The sequence below is a fragment of the Schistocerca serialis genome, chromosome 4 (assembly GCF_023864345.2).
Source record: "Schistocerca serialis cubense isolate TAMUIC-IGC-003099 chromosome 4, iqSchSeri2.2, whole genome shotgun sequence".
Lineage (NCBI taxonomy): Eukaryota > Metazoa > Arthropoda > Insecta > Orthoptera > Acrididae > Schistocerca > Schistocerca serialis.
In genome coordinates this window covers 497,965,939-497,988,533 of record NC_064641.1, presented here as the reverse complement: position 1 = coordinate 497,988,533, position 22,595 = coordinate 497,965,939, and the positions used below count along the sequence as shown (strand labels likewise).

Sequence of the window (22,595 nt, the reverse complement as noted above, 5' to 3'; positions counted from 1 at the left end):
CGAGTGGGAGAGACGTGTGGGTAACAGCCATTCCCATCGCTTCCCTCCACCCCGCGACTACTTATGGCCTGTGGTACTGGCTGCCCGAAAAATATTTCCCTCCCATCAGCCTTAAAAAAAAAAAAAATGGTTCAAATGGCTCTGAGCACTATGGGACTTAACACCTGAGGTCATCAGTCCTCGACTTAGAACTACTTAAACCTAACTAACCTAAGGACATCACACACATCCACACCCGAGGCAAGGTTTGAACCTGCAACCGTGGCGCCGGCCGGTGTGGCCGTGCGGTTAAAGGCGCTTCAGTCTGGAACCGCGTGACCGCAACGGTCGCAGGTTCGAATCCTGCCTCGGGCATGGATGTGTGTGATGTCCTTAGGTTTAATTAGTTCTAAGTTCTAGGCGACTGATGACCTCAGAAGTTAAGTCGCATAGTGCTCAGAGCCATTTTTTTGCAACCGTAGCAGCAGTGCGGTTCCGGACTGAAGCTCCTAGAACCGCACGGCCACAATGGGCGGCCATCAGCCTTACTAAGCCTTGTTTCGTTGTTCGTTTTCCGTTAGTATATACATTAAACGGCAGTGTATACTGCACACTGATTTATAGATGGTGTCCAGCGAAGGAATTCCTGATTTCAAGATTAAAAATATCGAAAACTAAGATCGATAGACGAATGCAACAAATGGCATGTTTATTGTGAAAGCAGTAAGAAGTTTATAAAGGAGTTTCGAAATAACAGATGGTTCTGTAATCGCAATACGTACTGCCTATAAATAATGCGCCGCAGCTTGGTGTATTAGGAGTGAGTGTCCCGAGGCGAGCATACGTATATCGGACACACACTTAGTACGCGCGCGCGTAGTGGATGAGGCTGTGACAACGCACGCACGTGCGGTGACGGCAGCACCTCTGACATGCCCTCTGGCTTTCCAGAGTTTCCTAGCCCCATTCGGCAATGCAAGAAGCGTGTCACGAGAGGAGTACAGGCGCTGGTGAACTTTTCGCGACGGGACTACGGTTCCGAACGCAACATTACGAGATCGAGTAGCTGCAACGGAAGGGATCAACCCATCGCCAGCAATTATAGTAATTCTGCAATAATCAAACCTAACCATCCTCAACGAGGTCACATCCTGAACTGAAGCCACTGCAGATGCGTCAACTCTTCCTGTCGAAAGAGGGAAATGGGAGTATGAAGCCATTACAGGGCGGAGAAGGAACAGCGTCCTATCTGCTGATGGAGGACGCAAGAAATCGGCACCGTTACAGACGGATGCTTCCAAGAAGGAGGCCGCCAAGGCAACTCGGTCACGTAACCTGTCACTGACATTGGCCTCTCAATATGTGCATTCCTTACTGTCATTTCTAGTTAACAATATTAGCTTATTCCCAAGGATAAGCAGCTTTCACTCAATTAATACCCGGCAGATATCAAACCTGCATCTGGATTGGACTTTCTTAACTCTTGTGCAGAAAGGTGTGCAGTATAGTGCTGCATCCATTTTCAATCAGCTACGACTCGAATTCAAAAATCTTAGGAGTAATCAACGCGCTTTCAAATCGAACTGAAGACTCTCCTCATGGGTCACTCCTTCTATTTTGTCGAGGAGTTACTTGAAAAATTAAGCTGATTCTTGTTGTATTGTTGATTGTGTTTACTTAAACGTATGGATTGATTTTTTTCGGATTCGTAAACATTTTATTTTTATCTGTTCTTTTATGTTGTAATTTCATGTACTGACATGTTCCATGACCTTGGAAGTTTGCTCCTCAATTTGGTCCTACGGAGCCTGACGTGTAAATAAATAAATAAAATTTTAATTTTTTCTACTATTTCCATGTGATACGTAGGTCTTTGAGTGCAACTACCTCAATTGTGCCTGCCCGGTTAGCCCAGCGGTCTAACGCACGACTTTCCGGAGTGGGAAGGAGCGCCTCGTCCCCAGCACGAATCCACCTGGCGGACTTGTGTCGAGGTCCGGTGAGCCGGCCAGTTTGAGGATGGTTTTTAGACGGTTTTCCATCTGCCTCAGCGAATGTGGGCTGGTTCCTCGTATTCCCCCTCAGCTACACTATGTCGGCGATTGCTGCGCAAACAAGTTCTTCACGTACGCGTACACCACCATTACTCTACCACACAAACATAGGGGTTACACTCGTCTGTTGTGAGACGTCCCATGGGGGAAGGGGGGGGGGGGTCGACCGGGGGCCGAACCGCACAGTAAAGCCGCCGGCACACGGACCGTGCTGTCGAACGTCAACGTTGAGCGTGCTTAGTTCAACGTGCTGCTGAACGCTCAGAAACGATGCGACTTGTGCATACGGTGCGTGGGCCCCAACGTGGTACACGCGATCGCAACGCACTCTGGCGGCAGTTGCGGGAAGTTTCTAGTTCGTAAATCACACTGTTTACTAAACGGGCGCGCGTAAAATTCCCACTTTAGCTCTATTAAAACGCAAATTTCCTCCATTGTCCATGAAAAGGAAAGTACCACGTCCAATCAATAAGGACACAGGCTTATAAAAGTTGCATTACAAACAGTGCGATACAAATTTGCAATACTTCTTCACGTAAGATAAACATTATTTCATCATTCCCACATTTTAGTAAAACTCGAAGGTTAGTCTTACTTGATCACTGTTCCTACCCAGTAGCAGAATCTTTGCAACACGTGAATTACGAAGCGTAAAAGAAAAAGGAGCAAAATAGCTTTACACAAGTAGCGCAGCGTGTGCTGTAGATCAAGCCAATCGTACAACCAAAGAAAGGTGAACTTATATTTACACAACATCAAAAATTATAGTGTATACTTATATTAAACTAATAATAAAGTAACAGAACCTAATAAAAACGCAAATGTTAGGAAAAAAATTTACGTACTGACGAGTCGCGAACCACCGCCCAAACATAAAAATTCCACTTATCAGTAACGCTATTCACCATGCTAAACCAACATTTGGTAGTTAATTGCTATTCATAGGATCTTACGAATCTTAGTACTTGTTGAAAGCTTTAATCGTAGCTATGTTACTAACTGAAATTTAATTATAACAAATTGTACCAAGAACAATGCGTTTTGGGTGCATCTTCAGTGCATTGCTGCCTTCAAATAGCATACTCTCATAATACGCATGTTGCAATAATTCTTTTACCACGAATATGATGTTTCTCATTATTTTATTACAACGGATCACACAGTTAACAACGGATTTTCCAGTGATTCTCAATTTGCTGGTGCTCAGAAACGGCATATATATATGTGTAAGCTTGAAATGAATGCCAATATGTCGCCTCACAACTTTGTGCTGAAGGGAGATGGCGTGCATGTGACGTATGTGCGTTGTGCCATCGCATTAGTCAACGCTCAGACGCACGCTCAGAATATCTGACATGCTAGATATTGCTCTGCACGTTCGGAAAGGCCCCCGAACGTGGTATTCCACGCTATGACGTCAGAATCTCGGCACGCTCAACGCTCAACGTTCGGATGCACGATCCGTGTGCCGACGGCTTAACCCTGGGTTCGGTGTGGGGCGGCGGAGGGGTGAAGTGGACTGCGGTAGTCGTTGTGGATTTGTGGATCACTGCGGCTGCGGCAGGGAAGGAGCCTCTCCGTCGTTAAAAAATAGGTCCCCGGTTAACATACAATACAATACAGTACCTCAGTTGTTCTTGCGATTCTCTATTCCTCACTGAAAGACGGCCTGACACTTCGTTCTTCGTAATTCAGACATGTTTGACCAAGATGGAAGCGTCTATGCCCCCTGACTTGTGGATCATATTATGGTGCATTGCTGCTGTACGCTTCAGCATGGGCAATTATGACGCTCTTCGCCCCCCCCCCCTTTTTTAAAAACTCTGTGAAAAAAAAGACGACGCACCACTAAGGAATTATCCGAATGAGACAGTAATCTGTAAATCTGATCTACGTGTACAGGCAAATTAATAGTTACCGTTTCAGAAAAATTGGTATGTTTTATTCAAGAGAAAGAGCTTCACAAATTGAGCGAGTCAATAGCGCGTTGTCCACCTCTGGCCCTTATGCAAGCACTTATCGTGCTAAATTCTGTCCAAATGGCGAGTTATATCGTCAAAGTCCCGAGATGTTTGGAGGACATTGCCCACAATACTCCAAATGTCCTCAATGGGGAGGGACTCGGCGACCTTGCTCGCCAAGGTAGGGTTTGGCAAGCACGCAGGCAAGCAGTAGAAACTCTTGCCATGTACGGAGGGTATTATCTCGTTAAAATGTGTGCTGAGGATGGCTCGCCATGAAGGGCAATGAAACGGGGCATACAATATGGTCGACGTACGGCTGTGCTGTAAGGGTGCCGCGGATGACAACCAAACGGGTCCTGCTATGAAAGTGAATGGTATCCCTAGTCATCACTCCTGGTTGTCGGGCTGTATGGCTGGCGACAGTCAGGTTAGTATCCCACTGTTATCCGGGGCGTCTCCAGACACGTCTTCGACCTGGAATCTCATTGACTGGAGTAGAATTGCCTCCAGTGATGAACCCCGCTTCTAAATGAGCCCTGATGACCAGCAAAGACGTGTTTGGAGAGGCTCTGGATGGGATACCAACTTGATAGTCGCCTGCCACATAGCCCGACAACTGGAAGTGATGGTCTGCAAGCCCTATCTTGGCTAGCAAGTCGCCATATCTCTCCATAATTGAGAACGTTTAGAGCTGGGTCCACCAACCAGCTCGGGATTTTGACGATGTAACGGGCCAGTTGAACAGAATCTGGCACAATATCCCTGAGGAGGCCATGCAACAACTCTGTCAATCAATGCCAAGACAAATAACTGCTTGCATAAGGACCAGAAGTGGACCAAGACATTACTGACTTGTTCAGATTGTGAAGCACTCTCTCTTGAATAAATCATCCAACTTTTTTGAAATTGTAATAATTTGTTTTGCTGTACATCTACATCACACCTACAGATTTCCGTCATGTTTGAACAGTTTCTTCGATGTGCATCGGTGTTTTATCTTAAACTCTAATTAAGTAACGTTATAATTTCAAAGCGATAATTATAACTTTATAACTAACTGGCCCCCTCCCCCCCCTCCCCCCCCCCCCCACCGCCCCGTGATCATAGACCTTGCCGTTAGTGGGGAGGCTTGCGTGCCTCAGCGATACGGATAGCAGTACCGTAGTTGCAACCACAACGGAGGGGTATCTGTTGAGAGGCCAGACAAACGTGTGGTTTCTGAATAGGGGCAGCAGCCTTTTCAGTAGTTGCAGGGGCAACAGTCTGGATGATTGACTGATCAGGCCTTGTAACACTAACCAAAACGGCCTTGCTGTGCTGGGCTGGTACTGCAAACGTCTGAAAGCAAGGGGAAACTACAGCTGTAATTTTTCCCGAGGGCGTGCAGCTTTACTGTATGAGTAGCATGGAGAGCTGCATCAAACCAGTCTCAGGACTGAAGACCACAATAACAACAACGACTAACTCATGTGATATCGCAGTTTAATGAAAATTTCATACTTCTCTAAAAAGTGTTGCTGGGATAACAGTTGATTAAATTTTTTCACAGCATATACTCACTATCACGTGGAACTGATATCAACCTTAACTGTCCGCTGTTTTCTGTTGTTAGTGCGCTGTGGGGCTTCAACATAGTGGTAGCGATTGCAGTCAGCGTACTGCTCACAATGAGCAGCTACAGACGGTTCCAGGAGCAGCCGACTGTTGTGTCGCTGGAGAAAGACTACCAGAACTGGCAAAATTTGTTTCCCGCAGTCACTGTCTGCTACAGAGACAGGCTCGACGAGAAAGCAGCAGCGGAATATATCTCACGGTAAGCTAGCTGATTTCGCATTACTGTAGTCTATTTGGTAGAGCATCAGTGCTCGCCAAACAGTAGAACAAACGGCATTGCCTCTTGGCTTGTTCATTCACCTGACATACTTCCATTGAACATTCCCGTAATTTCATTTATATACCCGCTCTTACCCTTCGTGTACTAGCCTTGAAAAGAAATTCTCAATTTTACATTAGAATAATATAGGATATCTCTGCTTTAAAAAAAGCACTTTTTTAAATTCATTTTGTAAACACTAATAAAACGAAAAAAGTAATGCATATTTACTATATTTTTTACCGTTATAATTTCCTGATGGCGAGGTTTATATTGTTAGAAATAGTAGTCGCTGTAAAACGTATATGTTGATACTAATGGAAAGTGATATATGTAGCAGCAAGCGGCAACAGAAATGAAAAATCACACTTTGCTAGCACTTTTTTCTTACTGAGGCATCAGTACGTACATCCCCCCCCCCCCCCAAAAAAAAAAATGGTTTAAATGGCTCTGAGCACTATGGGACTTAACATCTGTGGTCATCAGTCCCCTAGAATTTAGAACTACTTGAACCTAACTAACCTAAGGACATCACACACATCCATGCCCGAGGCAGGATTCGAACCTGCTATCGTAGCGGTCACGCAGTTCCAGACTGAAGCGCCTAGAACCGCACGGCCACACCGGCCGGCACATCCCAAAAATGTCAGCATGAAAGCCGACAGGCCATAAAATAGTCTATTGTGATATGTTAAAATACGTATTAATATTTGAATTTTTTGAATGATTGCACTGTCCAGTCACGTTAATGTGACCACCTGTCAATAGCCTCAATAACGATCTTTAGCAGCGCGGGCCGCCGCGAGACACGCAGGAAGAGAGTCAATAAGGTTCTGAAGGTACCGACAGGGATGTTGAGCCATGCTGACACCAGTGCCATGGCGAGCTGCGTTAGGGTTCTCGGTTCAGGATACATGGAGCCAAGAGTCCGGTTGTGGTGGTCCCACAAATTCTCGATTGATTTTAAGTCTGGGGTGTTTGATGGTCAAAGGATACGGTGAAGTGATCCTGGTGCTCTTCAAACCATGCACATAGAATGCGAGCTGTGTGACACGTTAACATTGTTAAACACCACACACAGATTGGCATTTTATTATATGCAGAGAACATCCCACTGTCCCATTGGAATACAACAAGTTGCAGTGGAGTATGCCCGCTTCCAACGTTCTATAGCGTAGATCTTAAAGTTAGGGATAAACACAGGATGCATAAACTGATAGGCAGCCATTCATTTGAATGGGTGCCTATGGGTGTACAACAACATCTGGTCTGCCACATCTTATCTCCCTTAATGCAGTAAAGTATCTTGACTCCTACAGTACTGACTGGCTAGTCAGTAGAGTTATAAATATTATTATGGCAGTGTATGTAAGACATATGCGCAGTATATGCAAGGCATAACTGTGGTGTATACCACTGTAAGATGTTACTCCAACATGTATTATGTTATGCTTGTGTTATGCCTGTGTATATGCTGCAGTTACAACACACCAAGTGTGTGTGTGGTGTGTGTGTTGAAAGCGTTGACGAATAAAACCATTATAGGGCATATTTTATTTGTATATGTATATAAGTCATCAATTTACAACCGGCAATTGCAGTAATAGCCATTCGTTGTCCAACTATATTCTTCCTGATTGCTTGGCAGTCCAAATAAACTCCATGTAGAAGGCTTCTGCTATAGCTCATACAATAGTGGGTCTTGAAACACCTCTATATCGCGGCCCAGCAGTTCCGTGAGCATTGGATGACGGGCTTTGGGTTGTGATTGGTTGCTGCTATGGCTGTGCTGCGACATAGTCAAACAGCAACAGGCATGACAGATCAGGCAGACAACCTGAGGCACTAGTATATCACGGAACACCTGTGTGTCCTCGTCTGTAACAATAACAACAAAAATCGAAATTTAAACGTTATTAATTTATCATAACAGGTCAGCATATCTGGAAAGACACATGTGTGGTAGCAGTATAACATTAGCTGCTGCCTTCACAAGTTGTGTTGGAGTGTCTGACGCATGCACACAAATCTGTGTTTTTGCTAATAATAACCATATTGTTAAAAAAAAAGAACTGACAGTGCTTAGTGATAGCCTTCTTCTTTCCTGTGGCTGGAGGCGCTTCATATTTGGTGGACGTACAGATTGTAAATGACAGTTCACACACGATCAACTATAAAAATTACAATTGCCCGAAGGGTGGGGGCCAAGATTGCACCCCATTGGCACGTAACTGGCAAACAGCACGATGACATCGACACTCTTACGTAACGCCAATGTCCACAGTGTATAAGAGCTAGGCAGAAGAAATTGTGGGAGTGTTGTCATTGGCTGAGCGCCGGATCCTGGCGTCAAGGATTCTGGGAAAAGCTGATGCGAATGTCATCAATTCCTGGAAAAGCTGAAGTCATCAATATTTCCGCTAGAAATCCCAATGACCATCTATTCACAGGATCTTACCATTTATATGGCATGCTAAAAAAGTAAAACTCCTCCCGAACAGGCCATGAAGACCCAAAAGTACTGACCGGCCGCCGTGTCATCCTCAGCCCATAGGCGTCACTGGATGCGGATATGGAGGGGCATGTAGTCAGCACACCGCTCACCCGGCTATACGTCAGTTTCCGAGACCGGAGCAGCTACTTCTCAATAAAGTAGCTCTTCAGTTTGTCTCACAAGGGCTGAGTGCGCCCCGCTTGCCAACAGCACTCGGCAGACCGGATGGTCACCCATCCAGGTGCTAGTTCAGCCCGACAGCGCTTAACATCGGTGATCTGACGGGAACCGGTGTTTCCACTGTGGCAAGGCCGTTGGCTTTTGTGGCATGCTGCGACAGTTTAAACGAGTTCTACAGCAACCAGGAGGTCGATAAAAGATTACTGATTAGTCGGAGAAACCGTTCGTCACCTTTGTTGCTCAGTAGTTGCAACAATCAGATGATCTGGAATTACCATGCCAACCCGTAACTACGATGATATCTGGAGCACTTACGCCTCCGTGACGCCGCCTAGGTAATCTGCCACGTTCTACTGCCATGTGCCATGACTAGATAGTATCTCTCTTGCCCGCCATCAATTACATATTTTATATCTTCGTTTGATAGACATCCTCTGATTTTTCTGGATTGACTGGGTATTGTGTCCTGGTCCAATAACTATAAGGTGTGCCCAAACGAAAAGCAGACTGCAGCTTATGTAAAGAAATTTTAATAAGAATACTATAATTACAGATCTAGTGGAACAGTAGAACTATACATAACTGGCATTGATTTTATACACCGATCCCTGTGCCTAGGAAGGGAATGGATAGCTTCAGTGTAGAAACTCTTGTATCCTTGATAGGTCTAGTTTTGCACAGTGGCCTGCACTTCCTTCTCACATGTGAACCTCTGACCTTTCAGGTATCGTTTTAATGGGACGAAGATATGTAAGTCACGTGGAAAGACACTGAAGCTGTAAGAAGTATGTTCCAGGACCTCCCATAGAAATTTTTGAAGGAACACGAGGGAGTTTTTGGCTACATGTTACCTAGAAAGTTCTGGAGAAGCGCTATCCAATTCGTGAACTTGCCCCTGTGCTTGTCCTTGATGGCCTCTGTGCCTAACTACGTGTTGCGATACTGTTCAGCGTTAACTGTTGCTCTCTGTGGTAGCCAGTCGATGAGTAGAGATCCTTCTTCATCGAAAAAGAAACTGAGCATCACTTTTCCAGCCTTCGGTGTAGAGTGGGCTTTTTTTCGACGAGGTGAGATGGGATGCTGCCACTCCATGTTCATCTGACTGGAGGCAATGGGGAGTAGTGATACCGCGTTTTATTACGTGCCATGATCTGAGCGATGTAATCTGTTCCTTGTTTCGCGTATCTCAACGGATGGGTCAAGCAAACACCCACTCTCGCCACTTTCTGACTCCCTGAAAAGTGCCTGGAGACTCGCTGTACAGAAAACTTTGCCATGACAAAGCTTATCCTTTGCTTATCGACAGTTTAACAGCAGTATCACATGTAGTGACACGATGATTCGTTCGTATGAGCTCCTTCCAGCCGAAATCATGGCACTCGTGGCAACAACGTGCGCTTGCTCAGTGCGTGGCATGTCCTTGATGTTCACGCATCCCGCTTCGTAATGCTACAACACCAGAATATTGTGCACCGTGTGAGGCACTGCTCTCTGTACGTCTCTTCCATTCTGCGATAAATTTGTGAACCATCCTCCCCTTTTGTGCGAAGAAATTGGATATCTGCTCTTTCTACAGATCGAGAGAAATCTGCTATGCAACAAGATGCTGAAACATCTAACCAGAAGTGAGGAAATTGCTGCAAAGCCGTTAACTCCACTTGCTGGGAATAGCCACCACGTCATCTCTCGACAAACCCCATGCACCCATTGGGAGTATGTACAACGTCACCGCCGGCCGCGGTGGTCTAGCGGTTCTAGGCGCTCAGTCCGGAACCGCGCGACTGCTACGGTCGCAGGTTCGAATCCTGCCTCCGGCATGGATGTGTGTGATGTCCTTAGGTTAGTTAGGTTTAAGTAGTTCTAAGTTCTAGGGGACTAATGACCACAGATGTTAAGTCCCATAGTGCTCAGAACCATTTGAACCATCTATAACGTCACCACAGCGAGGACCTCCTTTTCATTTGGGCGATCTTATATGCAATATTCGGGCACGTTTGCTATGTATTCCAGAGCCGTTTCATCTTTTTTAATCATATGAGCTTCATTAGCTATGTATTATGTTGGTCTGTAAGTTCTTAGGTTTTTGTTTTGCGTTTTGGTATTCCGGTGGCTATCTGTTTATTTATCGATTCTCATTTTATATTTACCCATATTCAACCCAGCACGACCCCGATGCCGGTGCGTAAGCACCGACATTTAGGCGAGGGGATTAGTGTGGCCTTCGAACGGAAACTTTTTGGTCGCCCCTTATACCTACAGCATTGAGAATAAACCCGAAGCGATGTAATTTTGTATGTGTTGGTTTAGATTCAAAATGACGGTAGTGTTTGATGGGCTGTTCCAGTGTTCCCAGTATGTTATTGTTTCTTTATTCACAAATAGTGAAATTCTGTGTTATAGATCTTGTTATATTTAACTTCGATGCTTAACAATTTCCCCCCTAATAACTGTATCTGTTCATTTGACAGGAAGTGGGCCTATGCGACTGATAAGCAGAATTATTATATGAACTTCCTCGCAGACGTAGTGAATATTTCGCTGTTAAATCTCGCAGCATTTACGAAGTACCAGGAAGACCGCACGCTCTATGGCATTGCCGACGAAATGAAGAGTATCGCCGCAGAAGTGAGTTGACTTACAAGCGGCAGTCAAATGAAAAGGCAAATGGAAAAAAAGTAAATAAACAGTTTATTATTTCAAAAGTCATCGTCACAACTGTTAATAAATTTAGCTCACTGTGAGACTCGATGGGCAACGCCTTAATGGAAAAATGTTTGCGATTGCCTGCGGAAACATGATTGCAACCTGTGGGTGCAACTCTTAGTCTGAAGCAAATCGACGGCTACGAATGTCTCCTTTCAGGGCTCCAAAAATGTGGAAATTGGGTAGGGAGAGATTGGGATTGTATGGAGAAAGTGTAAGGGCGTCCCGGTGAAATCTGCGCACCGTAGTCAAAACAAACTTAGAAACGCGAGGGCAGCCATCGTCCTGCAACAGAAAAGGGCGTTTGAACTTAATGGTGCGCTTCACTTAACGCTCAGCGGTACGTGTAAGCTTTGCAAAACTGAAGCGCAACATTAAGTTGGAACGCCCCGGAATGTTGACAGACGTTATCATTCTCTTGCATGATAGTGCCCCTCCACCTTTCCCACGATTATTTCGCCTACGGTGCAGAAGTTCCGCTGGGATGCTCTTACACGTCTTCCATACAGTGGCCATTAATCCGCACGCTATTTTCATATTTCTGGAGCCAGAGAAAAGACATTCGTTGTCATCGATTTGCTTCAGACTAAGAGTTGCACCCATAGGTTGCAATCACGTTGCCTCAGGCAATCGCAAACTTTTTCCATTAAGGTACTGACCATCGTGTTTCACAATGGGATGAATGTATTGACAGTTATGGCGATTTCTTTTGAAATAATGAGCAGTTTACTTACCTTTTTTCATTTGTCTCATGTCATTTGACTGTCCGTTATATATGGCTTGTGTCCATCATCATAATATTATCGTTAGCAAATTATTAGTGTATAAAATAGATTTTGTTTGTTAACAGACACACATACGCTACAAACCTTCCAAACAGTTCCGCTCCCTCCTCACGGATAAGGAATTTGAAAGTGTTTTCACAGAATTTGGCTTATGTTTCTCGCTAGCATCTTCAATTGCTGTGGCTTTGGAACCAATGTAAGTAACCAATTAATTAGTCCATTATTCGACATTTAAAAAGTAAGCTTCTCACATGTTAGTAATTGATCCCAACGACGTATTTATGGTATCTACTCACACAAAACAACGCTTCAAATGACGTTTTGCTAAGCCTGTTTATATTCTAAGTATCCAGTAAAGAAAAGAATATAGGCACAAACAGTTTCTAATCGTGGTGTTATGTCTGTGTCTTAGTCAGCGCAACTGCAGTTTGCATATTACTACTATAAGCTAGTTTTACTAGTACTTATTCTAAGAGTTACATTATTTCATCTGTAAGATAATCATTGTCTAGCAATGTAGCGAATTAAGTGCGTGTAATAACTCCGAATACTTGAACAATAGCGTTGATCGCTGTGAGTAGGGTGACAGACAGCACAAGGGGCGTTTGTTAGTTTGCGTTGGCTACATCAAGGGCAAGTATACATTCAGGAGTAAATCTATTTTTCTCTTTTGATTGACAGGTCCTTAACCTATTGTTCTCCTAAGACGATTATGACCCCTTAGGATAATCTCTTCTTCTGAGAAATCTCCCCACCACTCCTCCCTCTCCTCCGCCCAACCCACAGGAAACCTCTGATCCTCACCCCTCCCCCACGCCGATACAGGTACACTTTCAGGTCTGAGTTATTTGAATAGCCCCCTCCCGCTCTATCAGTTTGATTGACTAATTAATTAAATTGATAAATTAATTCACCCCTCCCCCTTTGGCAAATCCTCATCCCTCCACTTCCCTCTCCTCAGCCCTCCCACCCCACCCAGAATTTAGTGGCTCTGTGCCGGAGAGGGAGGATCTCATGATAGAGAATTCAAACTCATAGCATTTTGTGGGAGCTAGATCTTTCTTGTTCATCATTCTTTACTGTTTGGGAAGATGCAGGTCTTGTAAAATGCATCGAAAAGAAATAATTAAATCGATCGCTTTTTTTTATTCTAATCGAACAAAGAATACCATCATGAAACAGTCATCACATGTAATTACACTGTTAAAAATCTTTCAGTCGTGAAGCACAGACTGTCCACCGTCAGCCATTCACTGGCCCGCACAGAGCACAGGCTCGCACCACCGCTCATGCAGGCTGCTCAGGTGTCCACAAAGCGATGCGTCCGTCAGCGGCCGTGACACATGCCGGTGTCCAAGAGGTGTTCGCTTGGGCGCCACGATGGGGTCATTTGGTAGGAAGTCCAACATGTTCAAATTTCAGTTCAGTTGCATGCTATGTCCTTAAACAATTTGCGGGGGAAGTTGGAGAGATGCTTGTTTGCAATACAAGTCTTGGAAACAATAGATTGAGCAACCAGGAATCTGACATCATGACGGGGTTTTAAAGCACTATAGAATCCTAAGTTGATCCTTTCTGCTACATTAGGAAGTAGGAGGAAAGGTCTACCATGTGATGAAATAGTAACAACATAAACAAATACCTCTGCAAGACAGTGTTCACTGCAATGTATCGAGAAGCGCTAGACACGACACACTTAAACCACGATCCAGTCACTAACAGTAGATGTCAAGGCTAGATGCCTGAGATTGCTGAAACACTCTCACATCCCGCGCACTCACCTCCTGAGTTCCACACGCGGTGTGCTGCCAGTGCCAATGCTCACAGGTCAGTGAAAACTACTGCTGCAATCGCAGCCGCAGTCATAGACGCACGCGTATGCCAGAGTGCGCCCCCCTCGGCCATTGAGGGCATCCAGGGATGATTGGATTGGTAGGACTTCGGACGTTATCAATACGGCCACTGCAAACACCTATTATTTTCAATCTTCTCTTACGCACCACATACACATCTGCTTCTGTTGCTCCACCCAGCGGACTGGTCACATCGCCAGCCCTCGCTGCCATGTGCAAGATCAGACAAGTTGGCACGTTCTTTGTACCCATCACAGGTTGAGATAATCCACTGCTTCTGGTTCCCAACTCCTCGTGACCAGTGCTGCAGCCAGCAGCAGTGCACTGCGAAACAAGCAGTTGCAGCTTGTATGTGTACATAAGTTCTAACTAATTCCACTCCGACATAGAACCCCCAGTTTAAAAATCCACTTTACCCAACCTGAGGCAGCGTTGTTGTAGACCACACACCTCGAATTTCTCACATGAGATGTAGATATCCCCCTTTTATACAAATCATTTTCTAATACAGAGGAAATCGAGGCATACACGCTTTTCACATTGCTGAAGTATCGTTACTTGTGAAAATTATGTGACAGTATGCAATAGGCCACATTTTCTCTAAATATTTTCTAATCAGGTAATTGCTAAGATCTAACACTGTCACAGGACGCCTCCTACTTTCGAATTCTCTCTTAAGGGGAGTAGGACGTCAAACGGGCCGACTTGGAGCAGGAGAGGCACCACAGGACATTTTAATTTCCACTGTCTATACTTTTACAAAGAAATTGATAAAACTTTGTCAGCATGACCAGGAAGGATTCGGGATTCACGCTCATAGCAGTGGAAGTTCAAAAACATAACAAAATAATTTTTTTTACATGTGAAATTTCATCATTTTTCCGCTTACTATTGGCTGCATTTGTTGCTATAGGTACATTTTTCTTCACACGTAAAAGAGATTCTTTGATGAATTTTGCACAGCATACAAATCATACTTACAGGTGTATGAAACTCTAGAATTACCCAAGTCTATTAAAAACTGTGGTAAAAATTGAGATAATTAACTACAAAGTTTGATTTTTTCTAAACATAAAGTTTAAAACGTAACAGCTCATTCATTTTTTCATAAATTAAATAGATTCTAGAGTTTCATACACCTGTAAGTATGCTTTGTATGCTGTGCAAAATTCATCGAACAGTCTCTCTTACTTATGAAGAAAAGTGTACCAATAGCAACAAATGCAGCCAATAGTAAGCGGAAAAAATGATGAAATTTCACATGTAAAAAAAATTATTTTGTTATGTTTTTGAACTTCCACTGCTATGAGTGTGATTCCTGAATCCCTCCTGGTCATGCTGACAAAGTTTTATGAATTTATTTGTAAAAGTATAGACAGTGGAAATTAAAATGTCCTGTGGTGCCTCTCCTGCTCCAAGTCGGCCCGTTTGACGTCCTACTCCCCTTAAGAGAGAATTCGAAAGTAGGAGGCGTCCTGTGACAGGCAACCAATTGCCTCTCCACATTGGAGATGTGTACACAGAAGTTGTAAATATCAGGTTTTTACTACATATCACATTATAAATTCGTTAATGCATCAGATTTTATTACGATCGTTAACTCTTCCTGTGTAGGCGGAAGATTGAAATACCCTTAAAAGGTATCACCACAGCATAAAAAAACGCCTGTCAAGAATTATTTCCGTGGTACCCTAGACACCGCTTCTACTCACCAGGCGGCATGTTACTGATATCAAATTGACAGGCTAATAAATGAAATTGATCATGAGAGTCTCTTTGCAAGGCGAGTAATCTTTCTTTCTCAGTAGTCAGATTACACTCACCAGGTAGTTCACATGGGAATCCCTCAAAAGAAGATGATGTTCTTCTCGAGGGATGCTATTGAGAACCAACATTTGAAGCTGACCCCAGAAGGATTCTACCACCGGCAACATACATTTCGCATAAGGCCACGCTATTAAAAACATGTTCACAGCGACTATGTTACCATCACCCTGCATAAAAAGCGGTCTTGATTCTACTGGCACACATAACAGTCACTAATAGTGTTACGCTTTCTGGTAGAAATGCTGACTGCGATTTGGAATCAAGTTTTACATTCAACCACATACATGCATTGGATCCTATGGAGATGTCTTTAATGATCACAGCCACTGGTGAGTCATATTCGTGCCACGCTCAAATCTCAAAACGAGTCATCTTTTTATGAACCTATCTGCTACAGTAAAACTCCAATGTGGTTTTTTTAGACAGTCCCTTTGTATCTTCTAACTGTTCCTCAGTCTCTGCCCAGCCATCTCTGCAGCTTTGTCCATGTTATAGACCCAGTTTAAGTCAGGACTGAGCAGAAGTCAGAGAGAGCTATATCTACCACCTTCTGTATCCTGTGGATAAACTGGGTGAACCGTGTTAGTGCGACAGGACCGTCTTTTTTAACTGCTTGGTGGAAATGGGAACGTGGTGTCATAGTTCTACCAACTGTGTTCGATGTGTAAGAGCAGGACCAAACGAACCTTTGAAATGATAATTAAATCAAGACGCTACACTGCCGACAGTCGTTGATATACATCAATGAGGACAGTTGAAAATGTGTTCCCCGACCGAGATTCGAACTCGGGATCTCCTGCTTACATAGCCGATGCTCTATGCATATGAGCCACCAAGGATACAGAGGATAGTGCGACTGCAGGGACTTATCCCTTGCACGCTCCCCGTGAGACCCACATTCCCAACTTAATGTCCACACACTACATTCATAGTGCCCCTGCCCATTACACTCATTACTTGCGGCAGACAATCTTACCGTGTCCCGTAAGAGTTCAGGCAATACGTGCGCATCCACACAGAAGAAGGAGGTCAATGGCTGGTTAGACTTGACCATATGAAGATGGTATCTGATCTTTCAGACCTGTCTTTCTCTTGCAACACGAGGTAGTAGTAGAAAAAGACAGTACAAGCAGTTATGTGAACTGGAAGAAGGATGAGGATTTTGCTAGTGCATTATGGTGTGTATCCAAGCTACATACAGGTACTGCAGCCATAGGGACATCTGCGTCCCTCAGGGTGCATTCACATTTGACAACCAAACATTCTCACTGTTATCGTTATTTTGTACAATCCAACAAAAAAAGACTACGAACTATGAAACTCTCCTAACATCACCCATTAGCGAAATCGATAAGATATTACCACAGCCCTCTCTTCTGATATATATGTCAAAAACAAATACTGTCTGTGTGGTGTCACTGAGCATATGTGGCGATCCTATTAAATATACAAATACTGGTTCACTGAAGCAGGTGGCTTGAGATCGAAGTCTCTTCCACAGATCAGAGTAAAGGTTCATCACCTGTACTGTAGGAGGACAATATCCCACAGACTATTAGTCGCAAGAGAGGATCCCTGTTTTGTTGTTTCACACATTGTTTTTTCTGTTGCTGGAACACATCCAAGCAGTGTATTACCACAGCTTCATACACCTCCATATATTTTGCTTTTTCCACAACCACTCTGGTGTCTGTATCAGGTTCTAAACCGACATTAACACGTTTCAGTCCATTGGCTAATGTTTCTACTGTTCCTGCAACACACATACAGAATGACTGAAATAAAATACAGTCAAAACATATGTAAACTGGAACAGTTTTGTGGTATTGTAGAAAAAGCGCGCTATAAGAGATGAGACAGAAGTTACAGCTTGTAAACTTATGAGGAGCATTCAAATTAAAACCCATTCCCACTACGACGGGACCTTAGAAGTAGAGGGGCGAAAAGAGTATAAGCACACATTGAGGGTTGGCTACTTCAGGGACACACATTCCTTTCTCTTTCGATTGACAGGTCCTCAACCTATTGTTCTGCTGCAAACATTATGACCTCCTGGGGATAATCCATCATTTGGGTCGACAGGTCCTTAACCTATTATTTGGTTGTTTTCCAAGAAACACCCACCCCTCTGACTCCCTCTCCTCCTCCCCCATCCTCTCCTCCTCCCACCTCACCCCTCAGGGAACACAACTCGCCAACACAAGCACACTTTTGATATTAGTTTCATTGACTAATTATTGAAATCGATCAAATAATTAACTGATCCCCCTCTGGGAAACCTACAGCCTTGCCCCTTCCCTCCCCCACATGCAAAATGGCGGCAAAAAGACTTCGTTGATCGGTCATTTGGTCGAAAATCGTTTGCAGTGTTGTAAATCAATTTAGATAATGCGTGGAATATTGTTTACTTAAAACAATTTATAGGATACAAGACAGTGTATGGAATACAGTTTATTTATTTTTTTACGAAATTTGCTGCGAAATCGATTGCAGTGTATGGAATATTATTTAAACAATATAGACAATGTGTAGAATGATGTTTATTTAAACAATTTATGCAACACAAGGCGGTTTATGGAATATAGATTTATTTAAAGAATATGTGTGGATATCGATTGCAGTATGGAACATTTAAACAAATGCAGCACTCTTCCGTTCTGATTGTGCATGGAAATGCTGAACAGGCTTACTTTATATTTGCTGCTGGAGTCAGGGATGTTAGACTCTTATCTTTTATTTCCCTCATTTCTCGAAGCACACTGGTGTCTAAGCACAGACAGGAAAATCTGAAAAATTACATATCTAAAAGTTCATGACATATATAGAATCCCATCGCCACTTTCTGCAGATGGACAAATTACTAGAACCTCAGCAGCAAACTATTTTGTACAGATCGACAAAAATACAGTAGTCATATTGCACTGACAGTTACACGCTGCGAAATTGGTCACATATCATGAATAGAAAGAAATGCAGTGTAGTAACCACCGTTTGGGGCATCCCATGCATGTGTCCATCGTCAGGGCAACACCGCGAAAGTCAAAACCTCCCAATGTCCAAATTACAGCTCACATTACTAAATACCACTGACCACAGACAGCATATCGACCTCCTTTGATCTCGCAGTCCCCAAACAAAGAATCAAGTTGTGGCATTCTGTTGGTCAGGGAATTCCAGTCTCGCTTCCTGTCTCCGCCTTTCTTAAGAGGCCATTCCATGCTTGTGTGTGTGAACCAAAATCCCGAAACAAGCAGACAGAGCTTTTCATCTTTCCTCATAACACAGTGTTCCTATTTGCTAATGCTGGAGGCAAAGTGAGAGCTGATGCTGTTTCGTATCAAAAAATAGAGTGAAATAAGCCCTTTGTACTAGCCTCTAAGATTAATTGTTTAGGAATTTATGGGACTCAAATAGATCAATTAAATCACTCACTTCCGCCTTGCAATGATTCCTCTTCGTAGTAAAACTTATTTTCAATGTTTGAGTATCACACACAAATATTATGCAAATCAAGTAATGAAATTTCCACCACTAATAGATCGTTGCACTAAATATATCTGAGGCTTTATAAGCACCAACGTCTCAGAGCACAAATACCCTCCTCCACCAAAACTTTCCACTAAACATACCAGGTGAAAAGAAATCCTACAGATCACTCAAACTACCGGTCGCGAGGGGGGGTGCCATTCGCCGTCTACAGGGCAGCATCCATCTGCACCGGTCGGGGAGAGAGAAACACCCACATAGGCCATTCCTGCCCATACCAAATGCATGTGTACACGCAATACAACTATCGGGAACAATAAATTGATAAGTCGGGAATTTGTGGTCACGATTGGGTTCTTAAAAGTATTATAAGATTCCTAAATTGGTTCCCTCTGCTACATTCGGAAGGAGGAGGAGGAGGTAGGTTAGAGTAGTGGTTCTCAAAATGTGCGCCAGGGCGCACTGGTGCGCCGTAGAACATTTACGGGGGCGCCCTATAATATTTTAGGAAAACATATGGCCAAATATAAAGGAACTTATACTGTAACTACTCAATTTTATCCATTTCACGACAAGTATAATACAGAGCGATTCCTTAAAATTTGTCGAATATTTCAGTTTGGTAAAGGAAATAAGGTGGCTTACTCTCCTTGTAGAGTCAACAGTATTCGGAACGTTTCATGGCGACTGTCTTCTCTCTTCCATTGCTGCTAATCTTAGCTATCTATCAGCGGCGGCTGTATGGGATCTGGGCAAAGTTATTTCAAAATAATGAGCGATGATAAAGCCATTGCTAACCCATCGAGGTTATTCCTTATACAACCGAGAAGTGTAAGGAATTCTAATAAACTTGTAATTCGCAGTGGGATAAGATAAATAATTATTCGAGTAGCAGAATGCTGCGGTCCAGAGAAACAGAATGGTCACATAATTGTCCCATTGCTACGATCAAAACATATGCAGTAGTGGGATTGCTTAATTTGTTTAATAATGTATGTATTTCTAGTTATAAATGTAACGCTTTATCCATGGTAAAGTTTCGTATGGCAAACACAGAAACTTATTTGATATGTTGTAAAGAACTTGCAGTCCAAGACTCCAAACATAGTCTGTAAGTTTCTTACAACATAATGCTTCGTGGTCATTCATAATTAAAAAATGCCTAAAATGTCATTTTCTTCAACTCCCTGCACTAGAACTGCATTGCAACACCCTTACTTTAATTCCACAATTACTGATAGAAATAATGCGTTTTTAGAGAACCATTTTTACTTCTGTGTTTAAAATATAACTATCTTAGTCGCTGGTCGGTACAAGGCGCACAGGCATCAGTGGATGACCAGCCCCGGTCGTGAAATTTTCCTAACCATCCCCCCTCTCACCACCCTTCGCCCAGTAGGCGCTGTGCAAGTTATTTTAGCGCACCTCGTTCGGAGCCTTCTTTCTTTAACCATACGGTGCGACACTTGTGTCGCCCTTAAAGTTTGTAAGTAAACATTGAGTTAATCCACAGGGTTTTCAAGCTTTGATGGATTTCTGGTCAGATCCAAACGTTCAGAATCAGGAGAAAACGGCGAAAAAATATATGACGACTGACGGATTTTTCCGACGGGAGCTCTTACGGATATTATCTGATCGCGTCGTGCTTTTGTTTCGCATTTTATTTACCTGTAGACGTTTTTCTTTTATGATGGTAGCCTTGCTGAAATTCAGCCTTGTGCGCTATGCATGTGATCAAAACTTGTCCATAGAATTCGGAAGATTTCGAATCGTTCCCAATGATTGCGAATCTATTCCATCTGACTCAAAGTGACGCTGCGACAGCGCATAGGAAGTGAATTGCATATTATTATTGTTAGCCATTACGACCTACTTAGGTATCGCAAAAGTGTATCAAAAAATTATAAATACATGTGCAACCAGTCACTTTTCAATATTACACAGATCAGGAAAGTTTTGCATCACCTCTGTTGAGTTCCGGAACTTGTACAGGAAATTGGAATAGAGTTCAACATAAACATCATTTCCGCCCTTTTCATTGCTCATGAAAAACACATATTGAATGTTGAACCACCATACAGAGAGACCTTCAGAGGTGGTGGTGCAGATTGCTGTAACCACCGGTACCTCTAATAATCAGTAGCATGTCCTCTTGCATTGCTGCATGCCTGTATTTGTCGTGGCATACTATCCACAAGTTCATCAAGGCACTGTTGGTCCAGATTGTCCCACTCCTCAACGGCGCTTCGGCGTGGATCCCTCAGAGTTGTTGGTGGGTCACGTCGTCCATAAACAGCCCTTTTCAATCTATCCCAGGCATGTTCGATAGGGTTCATGTCTGGCCACTCTAGTCGAGCGATGTCGTTATCCTGAAGGAAGTCACTCTCAAGATGTGCACGATGGAGGTGCGAATTTTCGTCCATAAAGACGACTGCCTCGACAATATTCTGCCGATGTGGTTGCATTATCGGTCGGAGAATGACATTCACGTATGGTACAGCCGTTACGACGCCTTCCATGACCACTGGCGGCGTAGTTCGGTCCCACATAATGCCACCCCAAGTAGAGCAGCGAACTTTCACCTTCCTGCACTCGCTGGACAGTGTGTCTAAGGCGTTCAGCCTGACCGGATTGCCCCCAAACACGTCTCTGACGATTGTCTGGCTGAAGGCATACGCGACACTCATCGGTGAAGAGAACGTGATGCAAATCCTGAGCGGACCATTCGACATTTTGCTGGGCCCATCTGTATCGCGCTGCTTGGTGTCGTGGTTGCAAAGATGGCCCTTGCCATGGACGTCGGGAGTGAAGTTGCTCATCATGCAGCCTACTGAGCACAGTTTGAGTCGTAACATGACGTCCTGTGGCTACACGAAAAGCATTATTCAGCGTTGCTGTGGCGGTCATCCACTGCAGTAGTAGCCCTTGAGCGGCCTGAGCGAGGCAAGTCATCTACATTTCCTGTCTCTCTGTATCTCCTCCCTGTACGAAAACCATCGCTTTCGTTCATTTCGAGACGCCTGGACACTTTCCTTGTTGAGAGGCCTTCCTGGCACAAAGTAAGACTGCGTACGCGATGGAACCGCGGTATTGACCGTCTAGGCATGGTTGAAATGCAGACAACACGAGCCGTGTAGCTCCTCCCTAGTGGAATGACTGGAACTGATCGGCTGTCGGAGCCCCTCCATCTTATGGGCGCTATGTTTACATCTTTAGGCAGGTTTTGTGATATATCTGAACAGTCAAATGGACTGTGTCTGTGATACAATATCCATAGTCAACGTCTATCTCCAGGAGTTCTGGCAACCGGGGTGATGTAAAACTTTTTTTGATGTTTGGATTTTATTGAAAATGCATAACTTTCTGTTGTCAACAAAATATTATTGTAAAGAGAGTA

General features: G+C 43.8%; 1 protein-coding gene and 1 pseudogene across 1 annotated transcript in view; one reads left to right on the top strand and one right to left on the bottom strand.

Moving 5' to 3' along the window:
- The window catches only part of LOC126474572 (sodium channel protein Nach-like), a 105,393-nt gene that overhangs the window by 4,264 nt on the left and 78,534 nt on the right, over nucleotides 1-22,595 (top strand). The window contains exons 2-4 of the mRNA XM_050102049.1: nucleotides 5,547-5,810; nucleotides 11,013-11,169; nucleotides 12,098-12,228. Of these exons, the coding sequence (XP_049958006.1) occupies nucleotides 5,547-5,810; nucleotides 11,013-11,169; nucleotides 12,098-12,228 (552 nt within the window). The remainder of the gene's footprint in view (nucleotides 1-5,546; nucleotides 5,811-11,012; nucleotides 11,170-12,097; nucleotides 12,229-22,595) is intronic.
- On the bottom strand, nucleotides 8,566-8,683 carry LOC126475937 (5S ribosomal RNA; annotated as a pseudogene).